The 26335-nt window shown below is 41.6% G+C and overlaps 1 protein-coding gene across 1 annotated transcript in view; it reads left to right on the forward strand.

Moving 5' to 3' along the window:
- LOC121336338 (ly6/PLAUR domain-containing protein 6B-like) overlaps positions 1-25210 on the forward strand; it is a 34526-nt gene extending 9316 nt beyond the window's left edge. The window contains exons 2-6 of the mRNA XM_041405389.1: positions 19706-19800; positions 20876-21021; positions 22067-22165; positions 23546-23676; positions 25006-25210. Of these exons, the coding sequence (XP_041261323.1) occupies positions 19706-19800; positions 20876-21021; positions 22067-22165; positions 23546-23676; positions 25006-25179 (645 nt within the window). The 3' untranslated portion in view covers positions 25180-25210. The remainder of the gene's footprint in view (positions 1-19705; positions 19801-20875; positions 21022-22066; positions 22166-23545; positions 23677-25005) is intronic.
- Positions 25211-26335: the final 1125 nt, after the last annotated feature.

A 26335-nucleotide genomic window follows, 5' to 3' on the forward strand; every position in this document is an offset into this window, starting at 1 on the left:
CGGGAGCGCTCGTGCATTTTGGGACCATTTGGGTTCATCCTGGGGGCAGCCCTGGCTGGGCTCTTGTGCTGCCCAAGGTGCATCCATGGAGGAGATCCTTGAATCAATCCCTGCTTTATTCTTTAGCTCTGTCCAGCCCCTGCTCCAGCTCAGCCTCCCAGGGCATCTCTCCAGACTGGATCTGTCCCGGGGCCGTCGGGATCAGCCCCTCGGATGGAGCCCTGGGAAGGGCGTGTGAGTACAGGCAGGAGGCTGAGCTGGGAGAGGGGTGGGAGCTGCTCAGACCTGCCAGCTCTGGGTGTGCCTGGGATCTGAATTTTGTGTGATTACGGCATGGAAAACTTCGAGGTGCCTGGGGAATCCTGGTAGCAGCTGAGAGGGTGAATGTGAAGTTTGCGCTTATTCATTGCTCTGATGTTTTTCCTATTTTTTTTAAAACATAAATTCCTTTTGTGGATATAAAATCAGGTGCTTGAAAAGAATTGTCGTTTAATATCTGTAAAAAAACCATCATGTCATTATGGGTCACTCACTTTAAGAGCTGGGCTTGATGATCCTGGTAGGTCCCTTCCAACTCAGAATATTCTGTGATCTCATGATCAGCTCCACTCTCCAAGGTCCAATCCCAGCAATAATTTCTGGTGGTGGATTGATGTGTAGGAATGCCATGGAGTTCCTGACTCTATCGGGAGTGGTTCCTGGAGTTTAGGGTTTTCTTCAGCCTCTCTGTTGGTGGGCAGGGACTGCAATGGGAAGGATTGGCAGGTTGTGCTTGGCTGCATTTTGCCATCCTGGGCGTGCATGAAACCCCCAAACCCCTCCCTGGCAGAGGATTGACCTGTCACTGCGCTGACCAGTGGTTTAGAAGGCTGGAATTGTTATTTTCTGTTTTCTTGGGAAAGCCCGGGGCTGTGAATATGCATCGTGCAGTGCAATCCCCCAAGTGCACCAGGCAGAGAAAATTCCCTGTGCCTGTAGCTATATCAGGATGTTAAATACCAAGGTTATTAATCTTTCCTCACCTCAGCAACTCTTAGGCCAGGCATTAGTGTGTTTTTTTGTGTGAGATTTAATTGCTCAGGCTTGTAACAACTCAAAACCTTAAGATCCTGTTTCCCCCTGTGACTTCAGTGCTGAGAAATTGGCTCTCTGGAAAAGCAGCAAATGGTTGTCTGGATTGTATTCCATTTTCCACGGCATATGGAGGCTCATGTGTGGGTTATGGATCAGTGGAGAGCAAGGCTCAGACTGGGGCAGGGATTTTCCAAAAGTAAACAGCAGCCAGGAGTGATGCTGGGAAGGGAATTCCAAAGTCAGGGCTTGCTGCACTCAACTTGAATTGTGTCAGCTCCATATTTGCTGTCTTGGAGAAATTGCCACAATAAAACACCTGAATGTTTACATTAACTTAATAAAAGAAGGTGTTTCTATAAATTAAATATGATTAGACCCATGAAATAAGAAATCAGAGTTGCTAAATAAACCTCAGATGAAGGCCAAGTGGATTTTTTTATTCCAGGGCTTTGGCTTTCATTTTGCATAAGCTCCAGGCAGCCAAGCTTATTTTTAAGAGTTTAAAAAAAATTAAATAGTTAGAAAAAAAATTTAAAAGGTCTTGACATCCAATCTGTCATCGTTGTCTTCTCAAGAATGTTCAACAAAAAAAGGCAAAAGGTTTTGTTGAATGACATTGATCTTTGGAGTTCTTATTTGGTTTTCTGCTCATTAAGCTCCTGACGTGGAAACGGACTTGAAAAGGCCAAGAACTGTGACACTGGATGCAGATTTTAGCATGTCAGCAGGTCTGGTAATAAAATATAGCCTGAACTTGATTTTATTACCTTTTCTTTTAACAGCAGGAACCAATATTTGAAAATGATAGACCTCAGTGCAGTGATGGGAGAGACAGCACAGGAGACATAAATCAAACCCTGTGAATTTTCTTGTTTAAAAAAGGGCACTTTTGGAAGTATTTGGGAATTCCATTTGTGAATTCCAGGCCTTAATTTGTGTTATGGGCATGGGAGCAAATCGAGGCAATTAAAATATTTTAAATGTGCACCTGCTTATTTTTTTGGAAGGCAGGGAAAAAACCCAAACCAATACCACAAACCTCTTTTTGTTTGGAAAATCCGGCAAATCTTTGCCAGAAATTAAGTGATAGGAGATTTTTATTCTGTGATAGAATGAGACCCAGCCAATGTGTTTGTAGTGAAATTTATTTCACAGCAAAGGAAGGACCAGGAGAATTCCCTGGAAGTTGCCAAGGTCAGATGTGCCTCAGCAAATGCCTGGATGGAGGCTGGGAAATAAGAAGAGACATCTGAGAATATGAGAGGTTTAAACCTTTTTTTTTTTTTTTTAATTAACTTGTACCAAGTGTAAGGCTTCAGCCCATGCTAGAATTAAAGTTTTGGTCATAAATCCAAGTATGGCAGCTCCTGGAAAAAAAAAAAAACCCAAAAAAACCAGAACAGTCCCAGGACAATCCTGCTTGAATCTGCTGATGCTTTCTTTTGGGTTTCTGTTAACCTCAACACATTTTCCCCTCTGCTTTCATCACTTTAAAACCCAACCAAACATGTGTTCTTTTTGCTGGGTAACGCTGCTTTGAGAAAAGGCTTTTTTATTGATCTCCTTCACTTCAAAACATGGTTCCACATTTGAAACCCAAAGCAATCTTTCCCCAGGGATTAGCTCTCCTCCAAAGACTTTTCACATTCTTTAAGCTGCAGTTTCTTGAAGTGTCAGGAATTGATGTGGAGCATGGGCTTGCTTATTGTCTCTGTCATCAAGAAATAGAGGAGTTGTTTGTTTTAATGTGTGGGGTTTTCTCCAGGCCAGGCCCAAGCAGTTGTTTGCCTGAAGTGAGCATTAAACCCAGTTTTACTTGACATAAAACCCTGGAGTGAGCATTAAACCCTGTTTTACTTCACATTAAACAACTCTGTGGTGTCTTCCACTGTGCAGAAGGAAACAATTCTTCTTGAATTCTCATTATATTCTCCCTGTTTCTAAATAAACCCCACACACTTGTCTGAAATGATTCCCCAATTAAAAACTGGCCTTCAAACGAGCTGGGGTTTGTGTGAAAGGGGGGAAAAGAGGGGCTCCATGTGCCAAGGGGTGACCTCCAGGTGTGGAATCCTCAGTAATTCCCTTGGCTCCGGGCCACGGAATCAGCCACCCCGCTTTCTTCAGCGGGCTGGGAAAATTGCAAATGCCAGCTTTGTGTCTCCTTGGCACTCAGGAGTTTCTCAGGAATTGATTCCGAGGGGGATTCCAGACAGAGTCCCTTTGTTTGTCCCCAAACTGTGCCAGGAGCTGCTGTGGGATTAATGAGCCCCCTTCTCTTGGGGATGCTGCTGACAATTCTGGGCTTTCATCCTGTGGTAGCCACCTCAAAGGAGGGATAAAACTCCATTTTTAATGGTTTTAATTGTTGTGTGGGGGTCATTAGCTGGGCTTTGGCGTGGGGCAGGTGATGATTTCTCACCCTCAGCATTGCATTCCCCAGGTGTTGTGGGTTGGGGGTTGTGGCTTTCTCTGCCTCCAGCACTGCAGGGATGAACTCGGTAAGAAAACTGATCCAGCTAAAAAACCAGGGGGAAAAAAATCAACAGCAAGGAAAAAATCCTTCAACCGCGAGTCTGGTAGTAAAATATACCCTGAACTTGATTTTATTACTTTTTCTTTTAACAGCAGGAACCAATGTTTGGAAATGACAGACCTCAGTGCGGTGATGGGAGAGACAGCACAGGAGACAAAAATCAAACCCTGTGTATTTTCTTGTTTAAAAAAGGGCACTTTGGGAAGTATTCCCCTGCCCTCTGATTCCTTCTTTCCCCCTTTATTCCACTCCATCCATCTCCTTTTCCCTCCACATCCCTGTCCTGCCCAGAAAACATCAGGGCCATGGGGTTGCTCCTCCAGCTGAGGAAATTCTTGGATCTCCCAGCTCCTCTAGATGATGGTGGCCAAGAAATCCTCTGGGATTTCCCTGACCCCAAGGCCTGTTCCAAAAAAACAGTGGGGAATTGGGAAAAAATTCAGTTTATAACAGGCTGGGAAAGTCCTTGATGCAAACAGCACCTCGAGGTGGTGCTGGGAGTGCCTGTGATCCTTTCAAATGGCAATTCCGGATATTTCTACCCAGAAATATCAGAATTCAGAATTTCACCCCACTGCCCAGGCTGTGCTGAGCTTAGACATTAGATTAATTAATTAGAAATTAGGTATTTTTTTATCAGCTTTCAAAGATTGCTGCCACTGACACGATTAGAAGAAATTTCCAAGATTTTGAGTGAATCTCTTCTTGAAGTGTAACAATTCAGTTTTCTCAGATTTTCTCTGTTTTCTCTACAACGCAGCAAAAGAGGATTTCAAGTCCCAGTTTGATTCTCTGGGCTGGGGGAAGGTGTCCCTGCCCGTGGCAGGAGGTTGGAGTTAATTGAGTTTTAACCCCAAACCATTCTGGGATTTTTTAAAAGCCCATCTTAAAAGTTATTTTTGGTTTCCTATAAGAAACACTATTTAGGAGTCTTTGAAATAGCTGTATTTTGCTGTGAAACTTTGCTAATTTATTTATTAAAAAGAGATAGGAGGGGATTAAGAAAGATAAAATAAAATCAAGCAACCTTTGTGTCCACTTAGAAAAATATTTGAACGTGTAGCTCCTTTCAGGGAAAGCCTGATTAATGAGCCCTGAGCAAAGACATTAATCTAGAGTGATAAAAACCTCATTGGTCACATCACCTGAGTTAATTCCTCTTAAAACCAGTGCTGGGATGCAGCAAGGGAGGACTCAGAGTCAGGATAATCAATGGAAGAGATTTTGTAAATGTTAAAAATGGAAATGCAGCATTTTTTTTTTTACCAGAGCTTCCTGTGTTGCTTTTCTTTGGACTCCAAATTTATGGAAAAGCACTGAAATCTCAAAAAAAAAAAAAAAAAAAAAAAAAAAAAAAAAAAGAATTTAATCACTGTTTCTGTGCTAATCTGGTCCATGGGAAACCAGTTCAGTTTTTATGGACATAGATCCTTATAAATACAGATATTTTTATGGATATTTGAAGGTTTTTACGGTAATTGTGGAAAATGCTGTGATTTTATCAGTGTTTAGAGTTACCTTTCCACTTTAAATCACTTTTTGATGGTGACTTGCAGCCTTCTCCACTATGGGAATATTACTTCCATGTGGAATACCATGGGAAAAATGAAAACTAAAATGTTGGTTTTTATGTCAGAATAAGAAAAGGAGCGATCAGAATGACTTAATCATCTGCATTTAAGTAAACTCCTCTAAGTGAATTTAGGTTGGAAAAGAAATTACTCCTTTCCCAGAATTCTTTTTCTCAAGTTCATTTCTGGCCCTAGAGAGGGTGATGGGAAATTTTGCTGTTTCTTTCACTGATCAGGAATTCATTTATTGTGAAATTCCTTTTGTTGTTCTTATAATAGAGCACAAATAAGATTTTAAAATTTTCCCCCCAGTTTCTCTCTTCCATGATTTTCTGGGGTTTAATTCTTAACTCCTCTCTGCTTCATTTTCATTTCAGCCCCAGCGAGGTGATTTAATTATTAACTTTTTTAGTAATTTATGTGGAAATTCTCCTTTTATTTTTTTTCCATGTGGTGCAAGACAGATCAGGAGTCCTCAGGGTGGCAGAGTCAGTTCCAGGTGCTGGAGCAGGAGCCAGCGAGTGGCTCTTGGGTCAAACTAAAACCACATCAAAATGGTTTGTGGTGCAAGAGGAAATGTTCTGAGTGACGTTTCCACTTAGAGAGAGAGAGACTGAGAACAAAAGGAGGTAAAATGAGTTGGAAAGGATGATGTAGTCTTCAAATGAGTCAGTTGGACCTGAAAATATGTTATATATAATATATTTTATATGTTAGATATGATACATTATACATTATGTATGGTGTATTTTATATATTTTTAAATATGTATTTTATATATATTAGATATATTGTATACATTTTAAAATTTATATTTTATAATATGTAATTATAATTTATAATGTGTATTTTATGTTATATATGTTACATAGTATATATATATTATATATTATATATTATATATTATATATGTGCAGCCAGGATTTTTGAGTGGCTCATTTGGTTGTGTTTTGTTGTGCTTGAAGATTCAAATGCAGGATTTCACCCTCCAGCCTCCAACTGGGCAGCTCTGCCTTCACCTTCTGGGTAATCCCACCAAAGATTAATTAAAGAAGCAAGGAAGAAGGTTATGGAATCGCAGGAAAAGGTTGGAAAAGCCCTCCTAGCCCATGGAATCCCAGCTGTCCCCAACCCCTGAGTGCCACCTCCACGAATTCCTGGGACACCTCCAGGGATGGGCACTGCAAACCTCCCTTGAATCCCTTTTCCTGGATTAAATCCACACTGAAATGTGAATTATGGTAAATGTGAGTGCCCAGGGTGGGAATGTCAGAATTCCTTACTCCTCGCAGTGCTCCAGGCCTGGTTCTTCCCGAATTCCCTTCTCCTGAGGCACAGCCTCTCCTCTTGGATTTTCTCTTTTCACAGAGATCACTTTCCCAAAACAGAGTTCCTGAACTGTTTGATTGCTCTGTTCCTCACCAGTTTCTGCTTTTTCTTTGTCTAAGAGAATCACGGAATCCCAGCCGGGTTTGGGTTGGGAAGGACCTTAAATCCCATCCCATCCCATCAACAGCGACACCTCCCCTCATCCCAGGCTGCTCCAGCCTGGCCTGGGACATTCCAGGGATCCAGGGGCAGTCCCAGCTGCTCTGGGAATTCCAGCCCAGCCAGGAATTCCCAATTCCTAAGTCCCATCCATCCCTGCCCTCTGGCAGTGGGAGCCATTCCCTGGGTCCTGTCCCTCCATGCCTTGTCCCCAAATCACTCTCCAGCTCTCCTGGAGTGTCACCAGCATACCCAGCTCAAACCCAGCAGCCCGTGCCTCCCAAAATTGGGGTTTTTTTTTTGGGACAGTCCCCACCCTTCCCTGACCCTGCTGCCAGAACCCCTCGGGCTTTGCCTGCAGCGGGGGCTGGATTTTAGGATTCCAGCTCGGCTGGGTGGCTGAGGTTCCAGCCCCAAAACACGTCAGGAATGCGAGGCAGCTCCCCAGCAAGGGCTGGGAGCGGCAGGGAAAGGCCAGGCTTGGTTTTAGGGCGAGCTGGAGTTCGGCTCTGTTTGCTGGGGGGGAAAATGGGGCTGCAAAATTGGGATTTCCTGGGATTTGTGTCACCTGCCACCCTCCCGCGGCCTCCTCCCCAAAGCCTCTCCCACTCCTCACACCTCCAGCTCCTCCTGGCCCTGTCCCAAGGTTTTTTAGGGATGCTGAGTTGCTGGATCAGTGCTTCAGTTCTGCCCTAAATAATTCCCCATCCCGCCACGTTTTAGGTAAAAATTCATTGTGCAGATCTTTAGGAATTTGAGTGTGATTCAGCTCTTGCATTTCCTGTGGGAGAAGCTTGGGGGTTTGCCCCCGCACTGTTTAAAATGTTGTTTAAAATATGGTGGAAGGATAGAGCTTTTGGATTTGTTTTTTCTTGCCGTCTTCTTCCCAAATCATGGAACAGTTTTGGTTAAAAGGGATCTCGTGGATCCTCTGATTTGAACCCCCTGCCCCTATCCCAGGGTGTTCCAACCTGGCCTGGGACATTCCAGGCATCCCGGGCCAGCCACAGTTCCTCTGGGCAGCCTCCCTCACATTAAATAATTTATATTTGAATTTCTATTTGAATTTATTAGAAAATGCAGCACAGGAACCATTTGGTTTTTTATTAAGACGCATTGGTTAAAAAACAAAATCCCAAGTAGAAAAGTGCGATGAGATTTGTGGGAATGTGGAAGATTTCTAAGAAGGAAAATCCCAAACAGAAAAGTGTGACGACGCGTAGAGGATTTCTAAAAAGTAAAATCCTAAAGGGAAAAGTGTGATTATGTTTGTGGGAATGTAGAGGATTTCTAAGTAAAATCCCAAAGGGAAAAATGTGACATTTGTGGGATTGTAGAGGATTTCTAAGTAAAATCCCAAACAGAAAAGTGTGACAACGTTTGTGGGATTGTAGAAGATTTCTAAAAAGGAAAATCCCAAACAGAAAGTGTGATGACATTTGTGGGAATGTAGAGGATTTCTAAGTAAAATCCCAAAGGGAAAAATGTGACAATGTTTGGGGGATTGTAGAAGATTTCTAAAAAGGAAAATCCCAAACAGAAAGTGTGATGACATTTGTGGGAATGTAGAGTATTTCTAAAAATTAAAATTCCAAGCAGAAAAGTATAACAACATTTGTGGAATTGTAGAGGATTTCTGAGAAGCAAAATCTCGAAGAGAAAAGTGTGACAACGTGTAGAGGATTTCTGAAAACTAAAATCCCAATCAGAAAAGTGTGACCACGTTTGTGGGAATGTAGAGGATTTACAAGAAGTAAAATCCCAAAGAGAAAAGTGTGACAACACGTAGAGGATTTCTAAAAAGTCAAATCCCAAAGGGAAAATGTGATGATGTTTATGGGAATGTAGAGGATTTCTGTGGGATTTTTGTGCAGTGGATGGAAAAACCCAACCCCTTTTCAGCCCTCTGGGAGGAAATGTCCCGGTTGTGCCAGGCACCCAGCACAGGGGGATATTTTCCAGCAGCTGGGACATTTGTTGTGACAAGTGAAGCCTTGAAATTTCTCTTCAGCATTTTTACAAGCAAAGCACACCATTTGCAGAGCTCTGTGAGGAAAGGGATTACGGAGCACCAACATTTGGATTCTGACTTCCCAGTCAGTGTCAAGCCTGGGTAAGCAAAGGCTGACGAGGTAGAGCAGGTTTTATTCTTTGTGCCCAGGATTAAGCCTGGCTTTTACAGGGGGATGGGATGTGTTTGTGACAGGGAATTTTTCTCAGAAAGCCTCACAACCTTTGGGGTCCAACAGCAGCAATCTGGTGGAACCGGTGTGTTCGGATCCGGATTGCCTCCAAAAAGTGGGAATGTTTGTTCTCACCCCGGGTGTGAATCGTGGAGAACTCCAAATTTCACACTTTGTGCTTTCAAACACTTCCTAGAATGTTGCAGTGTCTTCGCTCAAGCAGCAGTTTCAGTTCAATCCAAAATATCCAGTAAAGGGGTTTTTTGGGGGTTTATTTACAGTTGTATCACAGTCAATGTAAGTTCAGCACTTTATTAGTGTTAATTGTGACTATTCTCAATGCTGGAATAGCTGACATTTCAAGGAATAACTTTTATATATTTATATTTATATGTGTGTGTATTATTCATATCTATGTTTAATATATCTTTTCAATATATTTTTTTAAGTAAATGCAGCTTTGTCCAGCACCTTTAGCTGCTCCTCTGTTTTGTAGAGTGATCTTTGCTCTTTATTCCATGTTCCATTTATTTATTTTTTGTTTTCCTGCTGAGATATCAGGGGTCATGCTAAACCTGAGGGATGCATTTAGATGTGGCTGGAATAGGGAGTTACAAAATCAGATAATAATAGGGAAAATAGTAATAATAATAATATGGAATTCAAAAATTTTTGCAGCTTAGAAAAAAAAAAAAGGAAATAGAGAACACAAAAAGATTCCTGGATTTTCAGAAGTTTAGGAGAGCTTTTTGTTTGGCTCTGGGAGTGAGATGTGAGGGATTCAGTGTAAGGACATTTCTGCTGGGATTTGTGCTCTCTTGAGGCTCATCTTGGGTTTTCCTTCTCCTCCGCCCCTCATTTCTGCTCCTCCCTCTCACTGTTTGCTGAAGGAGGGGGTAAAACATTCCAATTTCTCAGGAATAATGAGGAGAGCAAGGAGAATAAAGAGAAACAAAGAGCCCAAAACCCAAATCAAGTAAGAAAAGGAGGAAATTTTTTGGGCGTTTGGAGGACACAGCCACGCCTCCATCTCCCTGCCTTGTCCCAGCCCCAGAACCTCCAACCTGGAGCAGAATAACCAAAAAATGGAGCAAAATAACAAATAATAACAAAAAAATGGAGCAGAATAACAAAAAAATAGCAAAAAATGGAGCAAAATAACAACAAAAACCCCCAAAAATGGAGGAAAATGCCAAAAGATTCTCCCAGCTGGGTGAGGAGCAGCATCCCAGGCCCTCCTGGTGCCGAGGATTCCTGTCCCAGCTTTGCAGGCCCGGGAGGCACTTGTGGCACAAAGCTGGAGGATTTCACCTGGATGGGATTCTGCAGCTCTGTTCATAATTAAATGGGGATTATTTTCTTTTCACCCCACCCTGTTTTCCCCAGCCTTTGAAGAGAGGCCAGAGGCTGCAGAGGCTGTCCCAGGGCTGGTTCTGGAGCCATCCCAGGCTCAGGGAATTCTGCCAGCTCGCAGGAATTTGTCAGATGGGGCCAGGAGATGATCCCAACGCCAAAATTGCTGCTCCTTGGGGTGGCACAGTGAGGGGAGCTTGTGGAGATGACATTTGTTTTCTAAAGATTTTGGTTCAGATTGGTCGTAAAGATGGAGGAAGAGCCTGGTTTGGGCTCCCAGCTCTGCACCAGGTTTACACCTGGGTGTAAATCCAGCCCTAAGTGGATTAAATTCATCCTGGTTTATCAATAAAGGTCCTTGTGCTCATCACCTGGAGGCTTTTCCTTCTGCTCAGCAGGAATTCCTGTGGCTCTCCATTTTTCATGGAAAAAAGGTTCCTTTTTCCTTCAATTTCAGCACTGGTTGGATAAATCCTGGCTGTTTCTCTTTTTTAGGAGTGGACATAATCCCACTAAATTATATGTTGGATTTTGAAATCCAATATATAATTTATATATTTAAAAATATATTTATGCATTATTTCCATATTGTGTCATTTACATACTCAATAATATCTATTTATATAGAAATATACATTTATACATTTATATATTACATCGTTTTATTTATATATTTATATGAAATATATTTAAATTATATAAAATAATACATTATTAATACATTAATAATACAATATGTTTAAAATAATACATTATGTTTACTATAATTAATAGTATATAATAATTAATAATACATTATATTTATTTATAATTATAGATATTATATCTATTGGGCATATAGATATTTTTGGGGCCTGGTACTTAGGGTTTGACTTTTTTTCCCAACAAATCTGCTTCTTTTGAGGTTATGGATTATAAATTTCCATGTGTGTCTATAAAAACACAACATTTCTGGCTGCCTTCAAGTACCTCCCAGTCTGTCAAGATTAAATCATGTTTAAGGTGTGCAATTATTCCTTAATATTGGAAAAATGGGAGTTCTGGGGAGTTGTCTTGGATGGGAGAGGTTTGCAAGTTGGAAATTGGACCCTTCCAAGTCTTAACCAGATAAATTGACATTTTTAATATCAATTAATGTCAATTTATTAGGTTTTATTTATTATGTGTCTTAACCTAATAAATGGACTTTTCCCCTTGCTTGAAACTGACTTTTTGGAGTGCATTTAAACCTTATTATGAATAATGCTAATTACTCATTTGGAATCATTTCTGTGGAGGCTCCTCCAGCAGTTAATTAATTTTCCTGTGCCTGGTTATTGATTACTCAGATTATTTCCATTAATCTGCCCTCGGTCCAGCCCTTTCCACATCTCATCTCTTGTCTTTTCCTCACTTCTCCCGTGCCCCTTTTTTCTCTCCAAATTTGGCTTTATTTGAAGGGCTCAGGCCATAAAACCCTGCCTGAGTGAACTTTTTGACCCCATTTTTGATAACAGCAGCTGGAGGGCTTTATCAGTGCCCAGCACTTTGTGCTGTCTCTGCAGTGTCTGATAAGAGCTGGAGGAATTCTACCCCAGCATCTCCTCACCTTGGTCCAGGAAAAAATGGCATTTTTATGCTTAGATGCCTGAAAAAAGCAAAATCTCCTCACCCTGGTACAGGAAAAAATGGTATTTTTGTGCTTAGATGGCTGCAAAAAGCAAGATATACGTGAATTTTTAAAATTTCTAGATTCATTCTTTGTCCTGTGAGGAAAAGTTTTTTCTTTTTTTGCTCTCTTCTTGGCCAACGAGTTTCTTTTTTGATCTAAAAATCCTTCCTGCCATAATTATGTATAGATTATTTTTGTGATTTGAGTTCTTTGGGATAAGCTGATGAATATTTTAATGGGATTTTTGCTTTCAGGGCTGTTCTGAATCCATTAGATGATGGGTTTCATCCTGTAGATTTTATTGTTCATCCTGCCGTAGGTTTTTACAGGGAGAACTCAAGGGTGGGTGCAGGGTAATAATTGCTGTGTTCTCATGGTTGACCTTTGTAAATTCAATTTTTTTTCTTTTGCACAAAAAAAGCTGTGTGGTTTCGTGGCTGAATTCTGCAAATTGAATTTTTTCTTCTGCATAAAAGCTGCAGAAATGTGGGATTTGCCTGGCAGTGTCCCAGGCCAGGCTGGACGGACGGTGGGAGGTGGCAGGGCTGGGCTGGGATGAGCTTTGAGGTCCCTCTCAACCCAAATCCCACGATTTATTCCGAGCCTAGAGGAGGAAATTCCCACTTCTCTCCCAAGCATCTGGGTTGAGATCCAACATCCCAAAATCCTAAAACTGAGCAGCAAATGGCAAAGCACAAACCCTTTTCCCTTTTCCCAAAGCGTTCCTGCTCTTTGCTTGGGGGCTCTGGCATTTCTGGTGCCTCCTCCCCTCCCCTGCTTTCACTGCCCTCTCCCACATCCCTGCTCCTTTCCCAAGCTGAGGAATTTTTAATTTTTCCATGAAGTTGCAGCTCTTCATCTTTAGGGTCTTCTCAGCATTTTTTTTGTTCCTATAAATCGTGAAATCGAGGGGAAAGCAGCACAATGCGCATGAAAATATTGATTTATTTTTGAGTTCTGTACCCCAAACGAATCAGGATTTGTATTGAAACAGAAGAGAAAGTTAAATTTTCATTATTCCTAATAACATGTTCAATTTCCTTTTGTTAACTCTATTAATTTTCATTAATTACACCCATTATCCCCAGGTCAGAAATTCCTTCCATTAATGAACTGAAGCAGTCAAGGATTTTGGGAGATGGTGAGTGAGACAGGACAGGGTGTATGAATATCTCAATTATATTAATGTATATATTATATATTTATATATTAATATATTCAATTATTTTCAAAGATGGAATGAATATATGTATATTATATATATATCTATAATTATATATGTATTAATATATTCAATTATTTTCAAAGATGGAATGAATATATGTATATTATATATATATCTATAATTATATATGTATTAATATATTCAATTATTTTCAAAGATGGAATGAATATATATATTATATATTTTTATATATATTAATATATTATTTAAAAATATTGAATGAATATATACATTATATATAATTATATATGATATTATTTTAAAAAATTGAATGAATATATGTATGTGATATATATATATTAATATATTATTTTCAAAGATGGAATTCCCTTCTATCAGAGGCAGAGGAAGGGACAAGATGCACAATTTTCCACACTGTTCCCTTCAGCTGCTGCATCCATTTCTTTGTAGCTATTACAACATTTAGAATATTTTAAGCCTTTATTTAGATTATTTCAATTCCCGCAGGCACTGAGGAGATATTTTTTTTGGAGCAGCATCCCTTTATCCTGACAATTAAACATCCCTGAATTGGTCAGGAATGTTGGCTCTGGTTTATTTCCCCTTTCAGCCCCCAAAATCCTTTCATGGTGGGCAAATGAGAGCCCAGAATTGCAGCATAAACTTCTCTTATTTCAAAAGGTTGTTGAACCTTTTTTCCCCTCTGTAATAAAGTTTATTGCTTCCTCTGTCTTACCCTGGCATTGTGGGAGGGGGAACATTTCCCCTGGCTGGGTCATTTTGTTCTGTAGAATTTTCTAGGCTTAAACAAAAAACTCTAAAAAAGGCCTTAAAGCTGTAAAATGTGCTCATTCAGCTCATTTTTTATATTCTCCACTGATTAATTTGTCCTGACCCTTGTCTCCTTATTTTATATTATTATATTTTATTTTAAATTTATTATAATTTATTATTATATTATATATATTGTGTCCATAGTTTATTGTTATTTTATTGTCCATATTTATTTGTAGGATTATTTTAAATTTTTATTTATCAATTTTTATTTTTAATTTTTTAAAAAATATATATTTATATAATACACTTCCAGGCAAATCCCAAATTTCTGCAGCTTTTATGCAGAAGAAAAAATTCAATTTACAAAGCTCAACCACGAGAACACAGCAATTATTACCCCACCAAGTGCACACCCACCCTTCAGCTCTCCCTGTAAAAACCTACAGCAGGGTGAGCAAGAAAATTTATGGGATGAAACCCATTTGGGGGCTGGTGCTCATCTGATGGATTGAGAACAGCCCTGAAAGCAAAAATCCCATTAAAATATTCATCAGCTTATCCCACAGAACTCAAATCACAAAAATGATTTATAAATAATTATGGCAGGAAGAATTTTTAGGTAAAAAAAAAAAGAAAAAAAAAAGAAACTCATTGGTTTATAAATAATTATGGCAGGAAGGATTTTTAGGTAAGAAAAAAAAAAAGAAACTCATTGGCCAAGAACAGAATAAAAAATTCTGCTTTTTCAGGAGGAGGTGCTGGCTCTGGAAGGGTTCAAACCCTGTCAGGAATCACCCCTGGACAGCTCAATTAACCTCAATTAACCAAAGCAGCTAATTAAACATCAACATCTGCATCTGCTGTGCCCCAGGAATTGCAGATTTTCGGGTAGGAATATCCACAGGAAGAATTCTCCCTGGAATAATTTTTTTTTTTTTTCCATGGAATCATTCATTGCTGCTGGTTTTGGGGAAAAAAAGGAGCTCCTGACACCACTCCCACCTTCCCAAGGAAGGAACCCGAGAGGAAAAAACTTTGGAAAATTTATTTTCTCATGGGAGAAAGTCAAGAGAAAAATCCACTCTCATCCATTAAGGGCGAGTACTGACAGACAACTTGAAATATTTAGGTATTGTCAGGTTCTTAATTAATAAAATCAACCCAAATCCTTCAAATCCTCCAAAATGGAATGACCTGAATTTCCTGATTTTTTTTTTTTATCCTTTCCCATGATATCTTGAAGTGCTGAGGGAAATCTGTGTAACCTGGTCAACATTGACCTGAAAATGTAGTAGTAGGAATTGTAATAATGATAATAATAATAAGAAGAAGAAGAAGAAGAGGAAGTGGTTTTTTCTGTTGGGTTTTTTGTTTGGTTGGTTTTGGGTTTTTTGTTTTGTGTTGTTTTTTGGGGGTTTTTTTTGCATCCCTTTTTCCTCCTGAACAGCTGGAAAAAGGCCCCAAGGTCCCGAGGTGACAACCACGAGTAAAGAAGTGAAGGGTGATGTCACTGCAGACATCAGAATTGGGTTCAAAAAGCAGCTTTTCAGCTTCAGCAGCTCAGCTCTTGTCCCTTAAATCTGAATTTCAGCTGAACGTGAAGAATATTCTCAGTGATGCTGAACCTTTGGATTTCCTGATCCCAGGGAGGGGGTCACTTCAGGCTCCAGCAGATTTTGGTGGATTTAGGATTTGAATTTTAGGATTTGAAGTAGATCTGCCTGCCAGCCCTCCCAGCAAATCTTTCTGGTGTTGGGTCTTGATCCTGAAATTGAATTTGGAAGGGAAAGTGGCATTTCCTGGACAAGGGGAAATCGTGCAGGTTTGTCATTCACATTCTCTGAAAAATCCCTTTGCCAGGATTTCTGTCCTGGGAAGCTGAGAAGCCTCAGAGAAAAAGGAAATAAATAATTATCTCATTGCTTCTCCTCTGTTTTGCTGCTTTGGAATGTGTTTGGAGATTGTTTCATTGGTTTATGTGAATTATTTTGACTCATTGGCCAATCAGGGCCAAGCTGTGTTGAGGTTTTGTAGAGAGTGACCAGTTTTCATTATTATTTTTTAGCCTCCTGTAAGTATCCTTTCTGTGTTCTTTAGTTTAGTATCCTTTAATATAATATAGTATCACAAAATAATAAATTAGCCCTTCTGAGAAGATGGAGTCAGATCCATCATTCCTCCCTTCACCAGGGCACCCCATTCTTGTTGGGGTTGTCTGGAGTGGCTCTTCCTGTGCTGGCTGGAATGAGAAATGGAATTCTGTGACATCTGTGCCCCTGTGCACTGCGCAGGGTTTGTTTCAGAAATAGGATTTCACGTGGAAATAAAACCCAGGGGTGTTTCTGAGGTTGAATTGAACTGCCTGAAAAGTTTTGTTTTCTATTAATAATATAGAAATATACATTCTGTTTATGTATTCTATCTGTTATTATAATTATTCTATTAATAATATAGAAATAGAATATTTTTATTAATAATGTAAAATAGTGCAGAATATAGAGCAATGTAATATTGCTTGATTTTGTTGGAGCAGTGTTGTTTTGTCCCACCTTTTTCCTGTTGGAAAATAGGTCTGGAGTGTGCAGGGATATCTGGAGTGCTGCTGAAAATGAGTAACGTGGCAGGATTAAATAGGTCTTTTATTGATGTGGTCTGGAGCTAAACCTGGAGAAGAAAACCACTGAAAATCAGAATTTTCTCTCCTGTGTTGGTGTTCACTCACAGGTTACTAATGGCCAGATCCACTGAGGTATTTGATGAAATATTGTGTGCGTTCCATTTCGTTAAACCTTAATAATCTGTACATTTAATTTTGTGAAACCAAGTCTCAAGGAAAAAAAATGCTGCTTATTCCTGTAATCTCTTTTCTCCAGAGCCATATTAAATTCCAGTTTCCAGCCTTGCTCAGGTGAGGGGGAGATTTAAACCAGTTGCAGGAGAAGTATAAGAGCTGCTCCAAACTCAACTTCTGGCCATCCAGAGCTTTGGCAAAGCACAGTCCTTTGAGGAAATGGAAAACTGGCAGAAATTTAATCTCCTTAATGGATTTTTAGACAAAATAAATTATTTTCCACGTGGGGAAAATCCATCCATCCACGATGGGGGATTCTGGATTTTAACCTGAATGCCAGTTTGAGCTGTGAGAGGAATAATGCACTTTTCATTCCATGTTTTCAGCTCACAAATCCTTCACTCCAGTGCTGCTTCCCAGGTTTATCGTGTTTGTCAGGGATTATTTTCTTTCTGAAATCACCTGGTGTGCTCGGTGCAGTCAGACACCTCCCATGCCAACATCCTCCCCCGAGCTAAACCACGTTGTGCTTCGCTTTTACAAGATCTCAGATAAAGAACTCGGTAATTTCTGGTAATTAAGGCCAAATCTTAGTTCCAAGTGGGGCTGTGGGTGCAGCCAAAGGAAACGTGTGGTGCTTGAAGATCCGGTGGATGAGTTCACTTCGGTTCTGTCACCGTTGCTCCTTGCAGATGTCTGTCAGTGCGATGTAAAATCCGTTTTTCTGGGGTGTGTTCCACTAATAACAACGTGCTGTGAGGCAAAGAGTGAAAAAATACAGACTTAACTCAGCAGGGAAAAAAAGATAAAACTTCCACAGCAAAGAGCTGTAAATTTGCAGCTCTGCAATAATTTTTGGGCTGCTTTAATCTGCAAAATATTCGCTTTCCCCCACCTTTTCATTTTAAACGTGTCTGCTTGTTTCCTGAAGAAAATTTTGGGGTTTTTAAGGATTTATTCTGCCACTTCTTCGCTGGCTGAGTTTTGCAGGAATTAAATGGTCTCCAGAGGAGAACAAGAGAACGGGGCAGCCAGGGAGCTGGTTTTGCCCCTTGAGCCAAGCTGAATTTCCTTTGTGGCCTTTGGGATTTGTGGCAGGGCCACGTCAGGTGTTGGGTTTTACCTTTCCAGCCCCGAACAGAAAAATTCCTTTCTGCCCGTGGATCTCTCCCGTGTCCCGAAGAGCAATTTAACAAGCTTAACAGAAGCACTTGCAATTATCTAACAGCACCTGAAAATTGCTTGCTAAATGACAGCAGGAAGTTTCATTTGCATTCCATATCTGATGTTCCATCTGCTAATCCTCCACTGAGCCTGCCAGGAGAAACAATGTCAACAGACTGGAATTTTATTAAAATCAGAGCGCAGGGATGCTGCTTCCCACTTTTCCATCGCACCCTGTGAGGTTCCAGCCTTCTGGAATATTTTAATTCCCTCAGCCGTTGTGTTCCTGGTTGTTTTCTTGAAATGGGATTTAGTCACAGGGTTTTTTATAGCGCTCAGCCCTTCCCTTTTGGGTTGTCTTCCCTCCCCCAGGAAAGCTGGAGCTCCCTGTTTGCTCCTGTTTATATAAGTTAATCTTCCATGTTGTGACATTTTTCCCCCCCCTCATTAATGAGAGCTCCTAATTGGGCCTAATGAAACATTTACTCACTCTGCTAGACAATATTATCTGCCAGCTCGACAGAGATAAGGCTCTGTGAAGAAAATAAGCTTTTGAAAGATCCTGGGTGAGATAGGAAAGCCATTTTTGGGCCAATATTTTCTTGTTTGGTTGGAGAACGCCCTGGCGGTGCAGCTGTGTAACCAAGCCATGGCAAACAAAATCCATTATTTATTGGCCTGCTTGGCAAACAAGGACACCTTTGACTGCATCAGGTTGGGAGGTCGATTTACTGAGCCTTGCCCCCAGCCAGAGTCACTTTTTTTTTGTGTTTATGTTCCCTCAGATTTTCCATTTGGCACGGGGGAAAGCCAGAGGAGCCTGGGGAGGGGGAGCCTGGGTCTGCAGCAAGCTGGCACAAGTGGAATTGTGCCTTTTATTTCTGCCCAGGTGCTTCAGATCCAGTTACAGCCCATAAAAGGAGAGTTTCCCTCAGCCAGCAGCAAATACGGGACAAGGAGAGAAGTCCTGGAAATGTTGGAATGATTCAATTGCCTCCCTTCCTGCGGAGTGAAATGGAAATAATTTTAAAATGCTTGAAGTGCGCGGTGATTTTGTGGAATTCTTGATCAAAACTGGGTTGCTTGAGCTATTCCAAGGATATAATAAGGATATTCCAAGGATTTAAATGTCCCAGGCTGGGTTGGAAGGGCTTGGAGCAAGCTGAAGGCATGGAAGTGGAAGGGAGGTGGAACTGGATGAGTTTTAAATTCCCTTCCAACGCAAACCATCCTGGAATTCCAGGATAAACAGTTATTTGTGAGGCATCCAGGAAGGAGAGAGGGCTTGAGGCACAGAAAAGACTCTTCTCATCTCATTACCAACATCCCTAAAGCATTTTTAAGGTTAGGAGCCTTCTTGGAGTCAGGAAATCTGCATTCCTGATGGTGCAGGGGCACAAGGATGGGGTGATTGGGATCAGGAATGTGGCTCTGGCAATTGCAGCCTTGGAATGACCTGGAATTCCAGGAATTGGATCAGCTCCACACACTGTGGGGAACTGTTTGTTCATCAGCCCCTCACTGGTTTGTCTTCACTCCCTCAGGTTCCCTTGCTGCTGATCTGTGCTTCTGTTTTGGGCAGAATCCTGGGGAAAGTTGGGATGTCCCTGGAATGGGAATGTTCACTGGTGTGGTCCCACCCAGGCCATCCCCTCAGCAGTGGTTTTCCTGGAGGAAACTCATCCTCAGGGGTGGGCTGAGCCTCATTCCTTCGCTTTTTGTCTTTTATTTGTCTTTTATGGCACTGGAATATCGCAGGAAGGCGGGAATTTCAATCCCCACGGCAGGCACTCGGTGAGAGCCATATTGTGTAGTTCAAGTGCTTCTGCAGATATTTCGTTATAAACCCCTAATTTTTATCTTAATCTAATGCTAATTTTTTTTTCTAGAAAAGAGAATTTTGATGATCTGTTGCTGTTTGTTCTCCACAGATTCTTCTGCCTACTCCTTCTGATCCTGAGCTGCAGCCAGAAGAAATCTGGACCATCCTATGGAAAAGAGTGTTGGAAGTACACAGGGAGCAGAGGTAGGCTGTGACTTTGGAATTTCTCCTGAAATAGATCCATAAAGCCAAGGTTTAATTATCAGATCTCGAGAAGTGCGGTTAAATTCACAATAAAATTCACAATTCCTAAAATTCTGTTGTTTGCTTGGTTGGCAAAACCATCTCCACTGGAAAAGGAAAAACCCCAACCAATTCAAAAAATGCAGGGAAAAGAGGGAAATTCCTGGAATTCACTGCTGAGCACCATTTCCAGCCTGGCCAGGGTGTGCCTGGAAGTTTGGAGGGAATGCCTTTGGCTCTGGTTTGGCAGGAGCCTCCAGTCCAGCTTGTTTGTCCTGCTGGGAATTTGCATGGGAGGAGTGAGGCTGTGATTTGTAATATCTGAACCAGGCTCCAGGGCCACTGGAATTTGCCACAATTCCCTGTGTTTGTCTGGAGGTGTGGAAATCTGAATACCAACCTGAGCAAAATGCTCAGTTCACCTCTCTAAAGCTTTGGCAGAGCACCCAGGGGGCCCCAAGTAAATGGATTTTTGGGGTGATTTCATCTCATCCCTGTGTGCCCTTCTCCAGCACGTCTGTGCCATCTTCCTTAGCATTCCCTTGGGATGCGCTTAAAAAGAAATAAATTGAATTTACACTTAAAAATTTTAATGCTGTGACAGTGCAAAGTGCACTTAAAATTCAGATGATGCAGCTTGTCTGAAGTGAAATTTATTTATCTCAGGTAAGGGATTGGTTGTTGGTGTTAAAATTGAGATTCCTCTGCGTTTAGTGCTGTTTATTCCACCCTGTTTCAAGTCGCATCTAAGGCACCTCAATCCCGTTGATTTTTAGGAATCCTCTTGAGGGATTTTTAAGGCTCAGGAGGACAAATAGATGAAAGGAATAACGTGAACTTGAGTTTCTTTTGCAAGTCCCAGCCCTCTGTGAGGGGTTCTGGCCAGCAGAAGGCACCACCAGCTCAGCTTTGCGCCGCTCGCCGGCGTTCCCGGCTGAATCGCCACGCTTCCAGCAGGATTTGGCAGGAAATTCATCACCCCCCACCTCAGGTCCTCACAATTCCCACTGAATGATGTGTCCCCGTGCTTTTGCAGGCCTGAGGCGTGGGGGTTTCCCTGCGCAGTGATGCCCGGGATGGGGGCGTTGCTGGCCGCAGCCGTTCTCCCGTTCCTCGTCCTCTCCGGACATTGGGCTTCAGCTGAGAACATCAACTTCTACAACATCAGGCCTCCACTAGACCGTAAGTAGCTTTTTTTTTTTTTTTTTAATGGAATTCTGGCCTTTTCTGTACAGAATTCTAGCTTAAAATTGTAAATATTTGCCCCATCCTCCCGGTGGTTTGGGTTTCAGCTGTTTGTCTCCAAAGAAACTTTAAAATAAACATTTTGCTTCTCAACCCACAGCACTTTGCACTTAATATCTGACAAGCTGACTGAATGAAAATGAATCAAATCATTGCAAAATTAGAGTGCACGAGGAGTTTGGCATTTTAAGGGCTTTTCTCGTATTATTTCTGTCTCCCTGCAGAGGAAATTATGCAGCGGTTTCCTTATAAATAATCCAGAACAGGTGGTTTTGGTCTTTTATCTTGTTGGGGGTTTTGTAAGGGGAGGAATAGGTGTTGCTGCATGCAATTAATTCACTCTGAAGGTAATTAAAAACCTCGTGGGACCTGTGAAGCCAGTTGGCATTAATGGCATCTCTTTTTTTTTTTTTCCTCTTATCTGGCATCACCAGTGTTCCATCCCTTCATTTGCATTATCTGCAGCCAGGAAAAAAAGGATAAAAAAACCAGCCAGGATATAGTAGCTGGAAATAATACCTGCCCCTAGTGAACCCTGCACCTTCCAATAATTCATTGAATTAATGGAAATAAGATTTTAAAAGACCTTTTGTTTAGAGAATCCAGCTTCTTCTGAATGGGAGTTCAAGCTCTGGAGCTGCTTTGGAAATGCAGTTTTTCCATCAAAGGAAAATGTAGATTTATGTTTGCTCCACGAGGAGGGAGATAAACTCTTCCTTCTTCCCTGCTTTTCCCACCACTGCCTCAATTTTGGATTATGAGAGCGAAAACATGAGGATATATTTTCAGTTCAAGCCTAGAGAAAACAAAAAGCTTTCTGCAAAACTTGTTTTATTTGTCTGACAGCGAAAAGATGTAAATATATATAATTCATTCCTGTAAATGCATGTGTGTACAAGCATAATTTTGAATATCTTAATTTTTTTTTTTCTCAATACTTCCCAACTGGCTGTATTTTAATGCTTTTTTAACCCTTTCCAAGCCACTCCATTCCCAAACAGTTTCAAGTGCTTTACCTGTGACAACGCGGTGGACAACTACAACTGCAACAGATGGGCTGAAGACAGGTGGTGTCCTGAAAGTGAGTAAGGCTGGATGAGGAGATATTCAATATTTGTGACATTTAACCTTGCTTTTCCCTGCCTCGCCCCCTTGGAGAGGTCGGGCTCATTCGTGGCACTAATGTGCCAGCACAGTTTTGTTGTTGGTAGTGCTGAGTCAGGTCATTTCTGCTGATGTGACAGCTTTGGCCATTCCAGTGTGTAAAGCAACAGGGAAAAGTTATTCATCTCCATCTCCCTCATTTTTATATAATATATATCAAAATATTAATACACAAGCATTTAAATGTGGTAATATTTTAATATTAAATTCAATGTTAATATTCAATTTATTATTAATATTTTAATATAACGTTATTTAAAATAATTTTCGTATTTTTAATAATAGATCAGTATTAATTACCTGTGTATGTTTCTCTGTGTATATATATATATAATGATGTGCCTCCCTAGAGTCAATTTTAATCTTGTTAAAAAACCTGAAGAATTTCCTCTGTAGCTTTATTCCCTCAGAGTGTAAAGTGACAGTAAAAAATTATTTATCTCCATCTCTCTCAGTTTTATGTAATATATAACAATAATATTAATATACAGATTTTTAATAATATATCAGTATTAGTTAACTACCTGTGTTTTTATGTGTTTCCCAAGAGTTCGCTTTAATCTTGTTTAGAACACCTGAAGAATTTCCTCTGTAGCTTTATTTTCTTCAGGGTTGTAAAGCAACAGTGAAAAATCATTTATCTCCATCTCCCAGTTTTATATTACAAAAAAATTAATATTCAAACAGATTTTTAATAATACATCCATATTATTTAACTATGCTTCCCTGTGTATATATACATAATCATGTGCTTCCCAAGAGTTAATTTAAAGATGTTGTTTAAAAAACTTGAAGAATTTCCTCTGCAGCTTTATTCCCTTTCCTTTGGATGCCATCCCAAAATTTCATGTTCTTAGTGAGCAGCAGGACCTGCCTGACTGGGGCTCACACCTGTGCTGGGGAGGATAAAGCTCAGAAATAATGGAAACGTTTCCTCATTTTTCACCCTGGTGACATTCGCGGGAACGGTGGGAAAGGGGAAGAAGCAAAGCAGAGGAATGAGGAAACCAACCTGAAACCACGCAGGAACGTGCTGCCAAAAAGAGGGGAGAAATAAAAATAAACGCGTGGGTGATGGCGCTAATTAGTAATTTCAATCAAAGCAGCCTTGCTGGAGGTTTGAAGGGTCAGCTGAGATTTCACAGGGATTAATTTCTTGCTAAATGCTCTTTTCATCGAGTTGCAAATCATTCCGTAGAGCGATTTTCTGGGAATGTTTCCCTGAGCTGTGTGTGGATGTGAAGGGCTGTTCCCAAGGATCAGTGGTGGCAATCCAACCCCTGATTTGCTTCTGCAGGCACTCGGTACTGCCTGACCGCTCACCTCTTCACGGCGCGCGGGGAGAGCACCTCGGTCACCAAGAGATGTGCCACGGGCGAGGAGTGTCACCTGGTGGGGTGCCACCGCCGCGGGGACAGCGGCCACACGGTCAGCGCCACGCTGCTGCTCCTGCTCTGCTCCTGCTCTGCTCCTGCTCTGCTCCTTCTCTGCTCCTTCTCTGCTCCTGCTCTGCTCCTGCTCTGCTCCTGCTCTACTCCTGCTCTGCTCTGCCTGCTCATGTCCTACTCATGTCCTACTCATGTCCTACTCATGTCCTACTCATGTCCTACTCATGACCTACTCATGACCTACTCATGACCTACTCATGTCCTACTCCTGATCTGCTCCTGCTCTGCTCTGCCTGCTCGTGTCCTACTCCTGCTCATGTCCTGCTCATGTCCTGCTCATGTCCTACTCCTTCTCTGCTCCTGCTCTGCTCCTGCTCTGCTCTGCCTGCTCGTGTCCTACTCATGTTCTACTCATGTCCTACTCCTGCTCGTGTCCTACTCATGTTCTACTCATGTCCTACTCCTGCTCTGCTCCTGCTGTGCTTGTGTTCTATTCATACCCTATTCCTGCTCCACTCGTACCCTGCTCCTGCCCGACTCCTTCTCTACTCATACTCTGCTTGTATCCTGCCCCTGGTCTATTCCTGCTCTCTTCTGCCTGCTCCTGGCCTGCTCCTGCTCTACCCTGTCCTACTCCTGCCCTGCTCCTGTTCTACTCCTGGGGCTGGAGGAGGCCATTCCAGGGCTGGTTTTTCCAGGAGGATGTGCCAAGAGCTGCTCTGCACAGGGGAACAATGGGATTTCTGCATGCTCTGCACCGGGGACAATGGGATTTCTGTATGCTCTGCACCGGGGAACAATGGGATTTCTGCATGCTCTGCACCGGGGAACAATGGGATTTCTGCATGCTCTGCACCGGGGAACAATGGGATTTCTGCATGCTCTGCAGTGGGAGCAATGGGATTTCTGCATGCTCTGCACAAACCACAAAACCTGGAGGGGAAACCTGAGTGGGAACAAAAGTTTTAGAGTCAGAATTTTTCGGCTTAAGAAAAGCTGATATGTTGCAGAGCATATTTTGAGTTGATGTGTTAGAAAGGGAAGCTCTGTTTTCTGCAGTGTCAGTGTGGCTCTGTGACATCCCACTCCGGCTTGGGGACACACCTGGGGATGAGCGACTCCAGGCTCCTGATTTGGATAATTGATTCATGGATAAATTGGATTTTGGGATGATTTTTAACATATCTGCTTCACCTTCTGCCCTGGCCAGGACGGGTCTGTTCAGCCCAGCTTTGCGACACTGAATGCGCATTTCTCTCTTAAAACCGCCCTGAATTAATCCCCCTGAATTAATTACCTTGAATTAACTACCCCGAATTAATTACCCCGAGTTAATTACCTTGCGTTAATGACCCTTTTCTCCCGGCAGGAGTGTGTTTCCTGCTGCGAAGGCATGATCTGCAACGTGGAGATCCCCACCAACGCCACCAACGCGGTGTTCGCCGTGCTGCAGGCGCGCAGGACGGCCGCGGGCAGCCGCGCCCTGCCCAGCCTGCTGGCACTGGTGACACTGGTGGCACTGGTGACAATGGCACTGTCCTGACACAGCACCCCCAGACAGAGCTGCTGGGACAGTCCCCGGGCCAGGAACCCCCAGGGTCTCCGAGGAGAAGTGGCTGATGTTCCCTCGTCCCAGCAGATTTAAGGAAAGGCGCATCCTGCACTCCTCGCGTGTTTTACTGGGAATCCTTCCCCGTCAGTATTGGAAATAAACCCCACAAAAAAACCCCAGTGGGGAGGACTCAAGGTTTAATTCCCTGTTTTCTGAGGAAAATGCACATTTTTTGGGGTTTTGGGACGGAACTGTGACAATCACAATCAAAAGGAGCTTTGAGTGGTTTGTCTGGAAAGGTGGGAACTGGATTTAAACCTTTTATGTGCAGAAACAACTCAGAGTTTCTTATCAAGGTGTGTTTGAGCTTATCTTGATTTCATAGCGAGCACCTCTGGTTTTCATAGAGAACAAATATGAGATTGGGTTTTTTTCTCCTTGATCAGAGCTCTTATTTCTCCTGGCAGTAATACAAAGTTAATTATCTTCTTTCTGTAAAATGTCTCATCCTCCTCTTGTTTTAAAGCTGTGGGAAATGTAGAATTCCTAAAAATCCTGTTGGAGCACCCAGAGCAGTATTCCTGATCTTCAAAAGCAAAAGGATTATTTCCTTGCAATTGAGTCTCAACTCAGAATATCACAAAAATATTATTTTTGTGATATTGGGATATCACCACTTTCAAATCACAGTTTCATGGTCAAGCAGCTTCATTATCCTAAAAATTCCAAGTGGACACTTGGAATAAATAAGGGGGGAATTCTTCTGTGTTCTCTCTTGATTTGCACAGGTTTTTTTCCAGGAATGTTATTGTCCTGGTGGATGTTTTCAGGAAGGATGGATCACTTAAACTGACTCAAAAAAGAGATTTGGAGCTGTTCCCTAAAAAATTCGAGTAGCTACAAATTTGGCTTCTTTTACATCCATATTGCCTTAATTATTTGCTGGTTTGTGTCACTAATTATATTTAGTTATAAAAAAGATTTTGAAATATTTCCAGGCCTGTTGACATTCTGAAATTTCCTCCACAGTATTCTTAGAATGCAGACTGAATTGTGACTGAATTCGGTCTGTGGCTCCTGGACGGGCGATTGTGCAGCTATAAAATTTGGATGTAAAAGCTTTTTCCTTGCCAAAGGAAATGGTTCT

The sequence above is a fragment of the Onychostruthus taczanowskii genome, unplaced genomic scaffold, assembly GCF_017590055.1.
Source record: "Onychostruthus taczanowskii isolate IOZ18803 unplaced genomic scaffold, ASM1759005v1 scaffold10, whole genome shotgun sequence".
NCBI lineage: Eukaryota > Metazoa > Chordata > Aves > Passeriformes > Passeridae > Onychostruthus > Onychostruthus taczanowskii.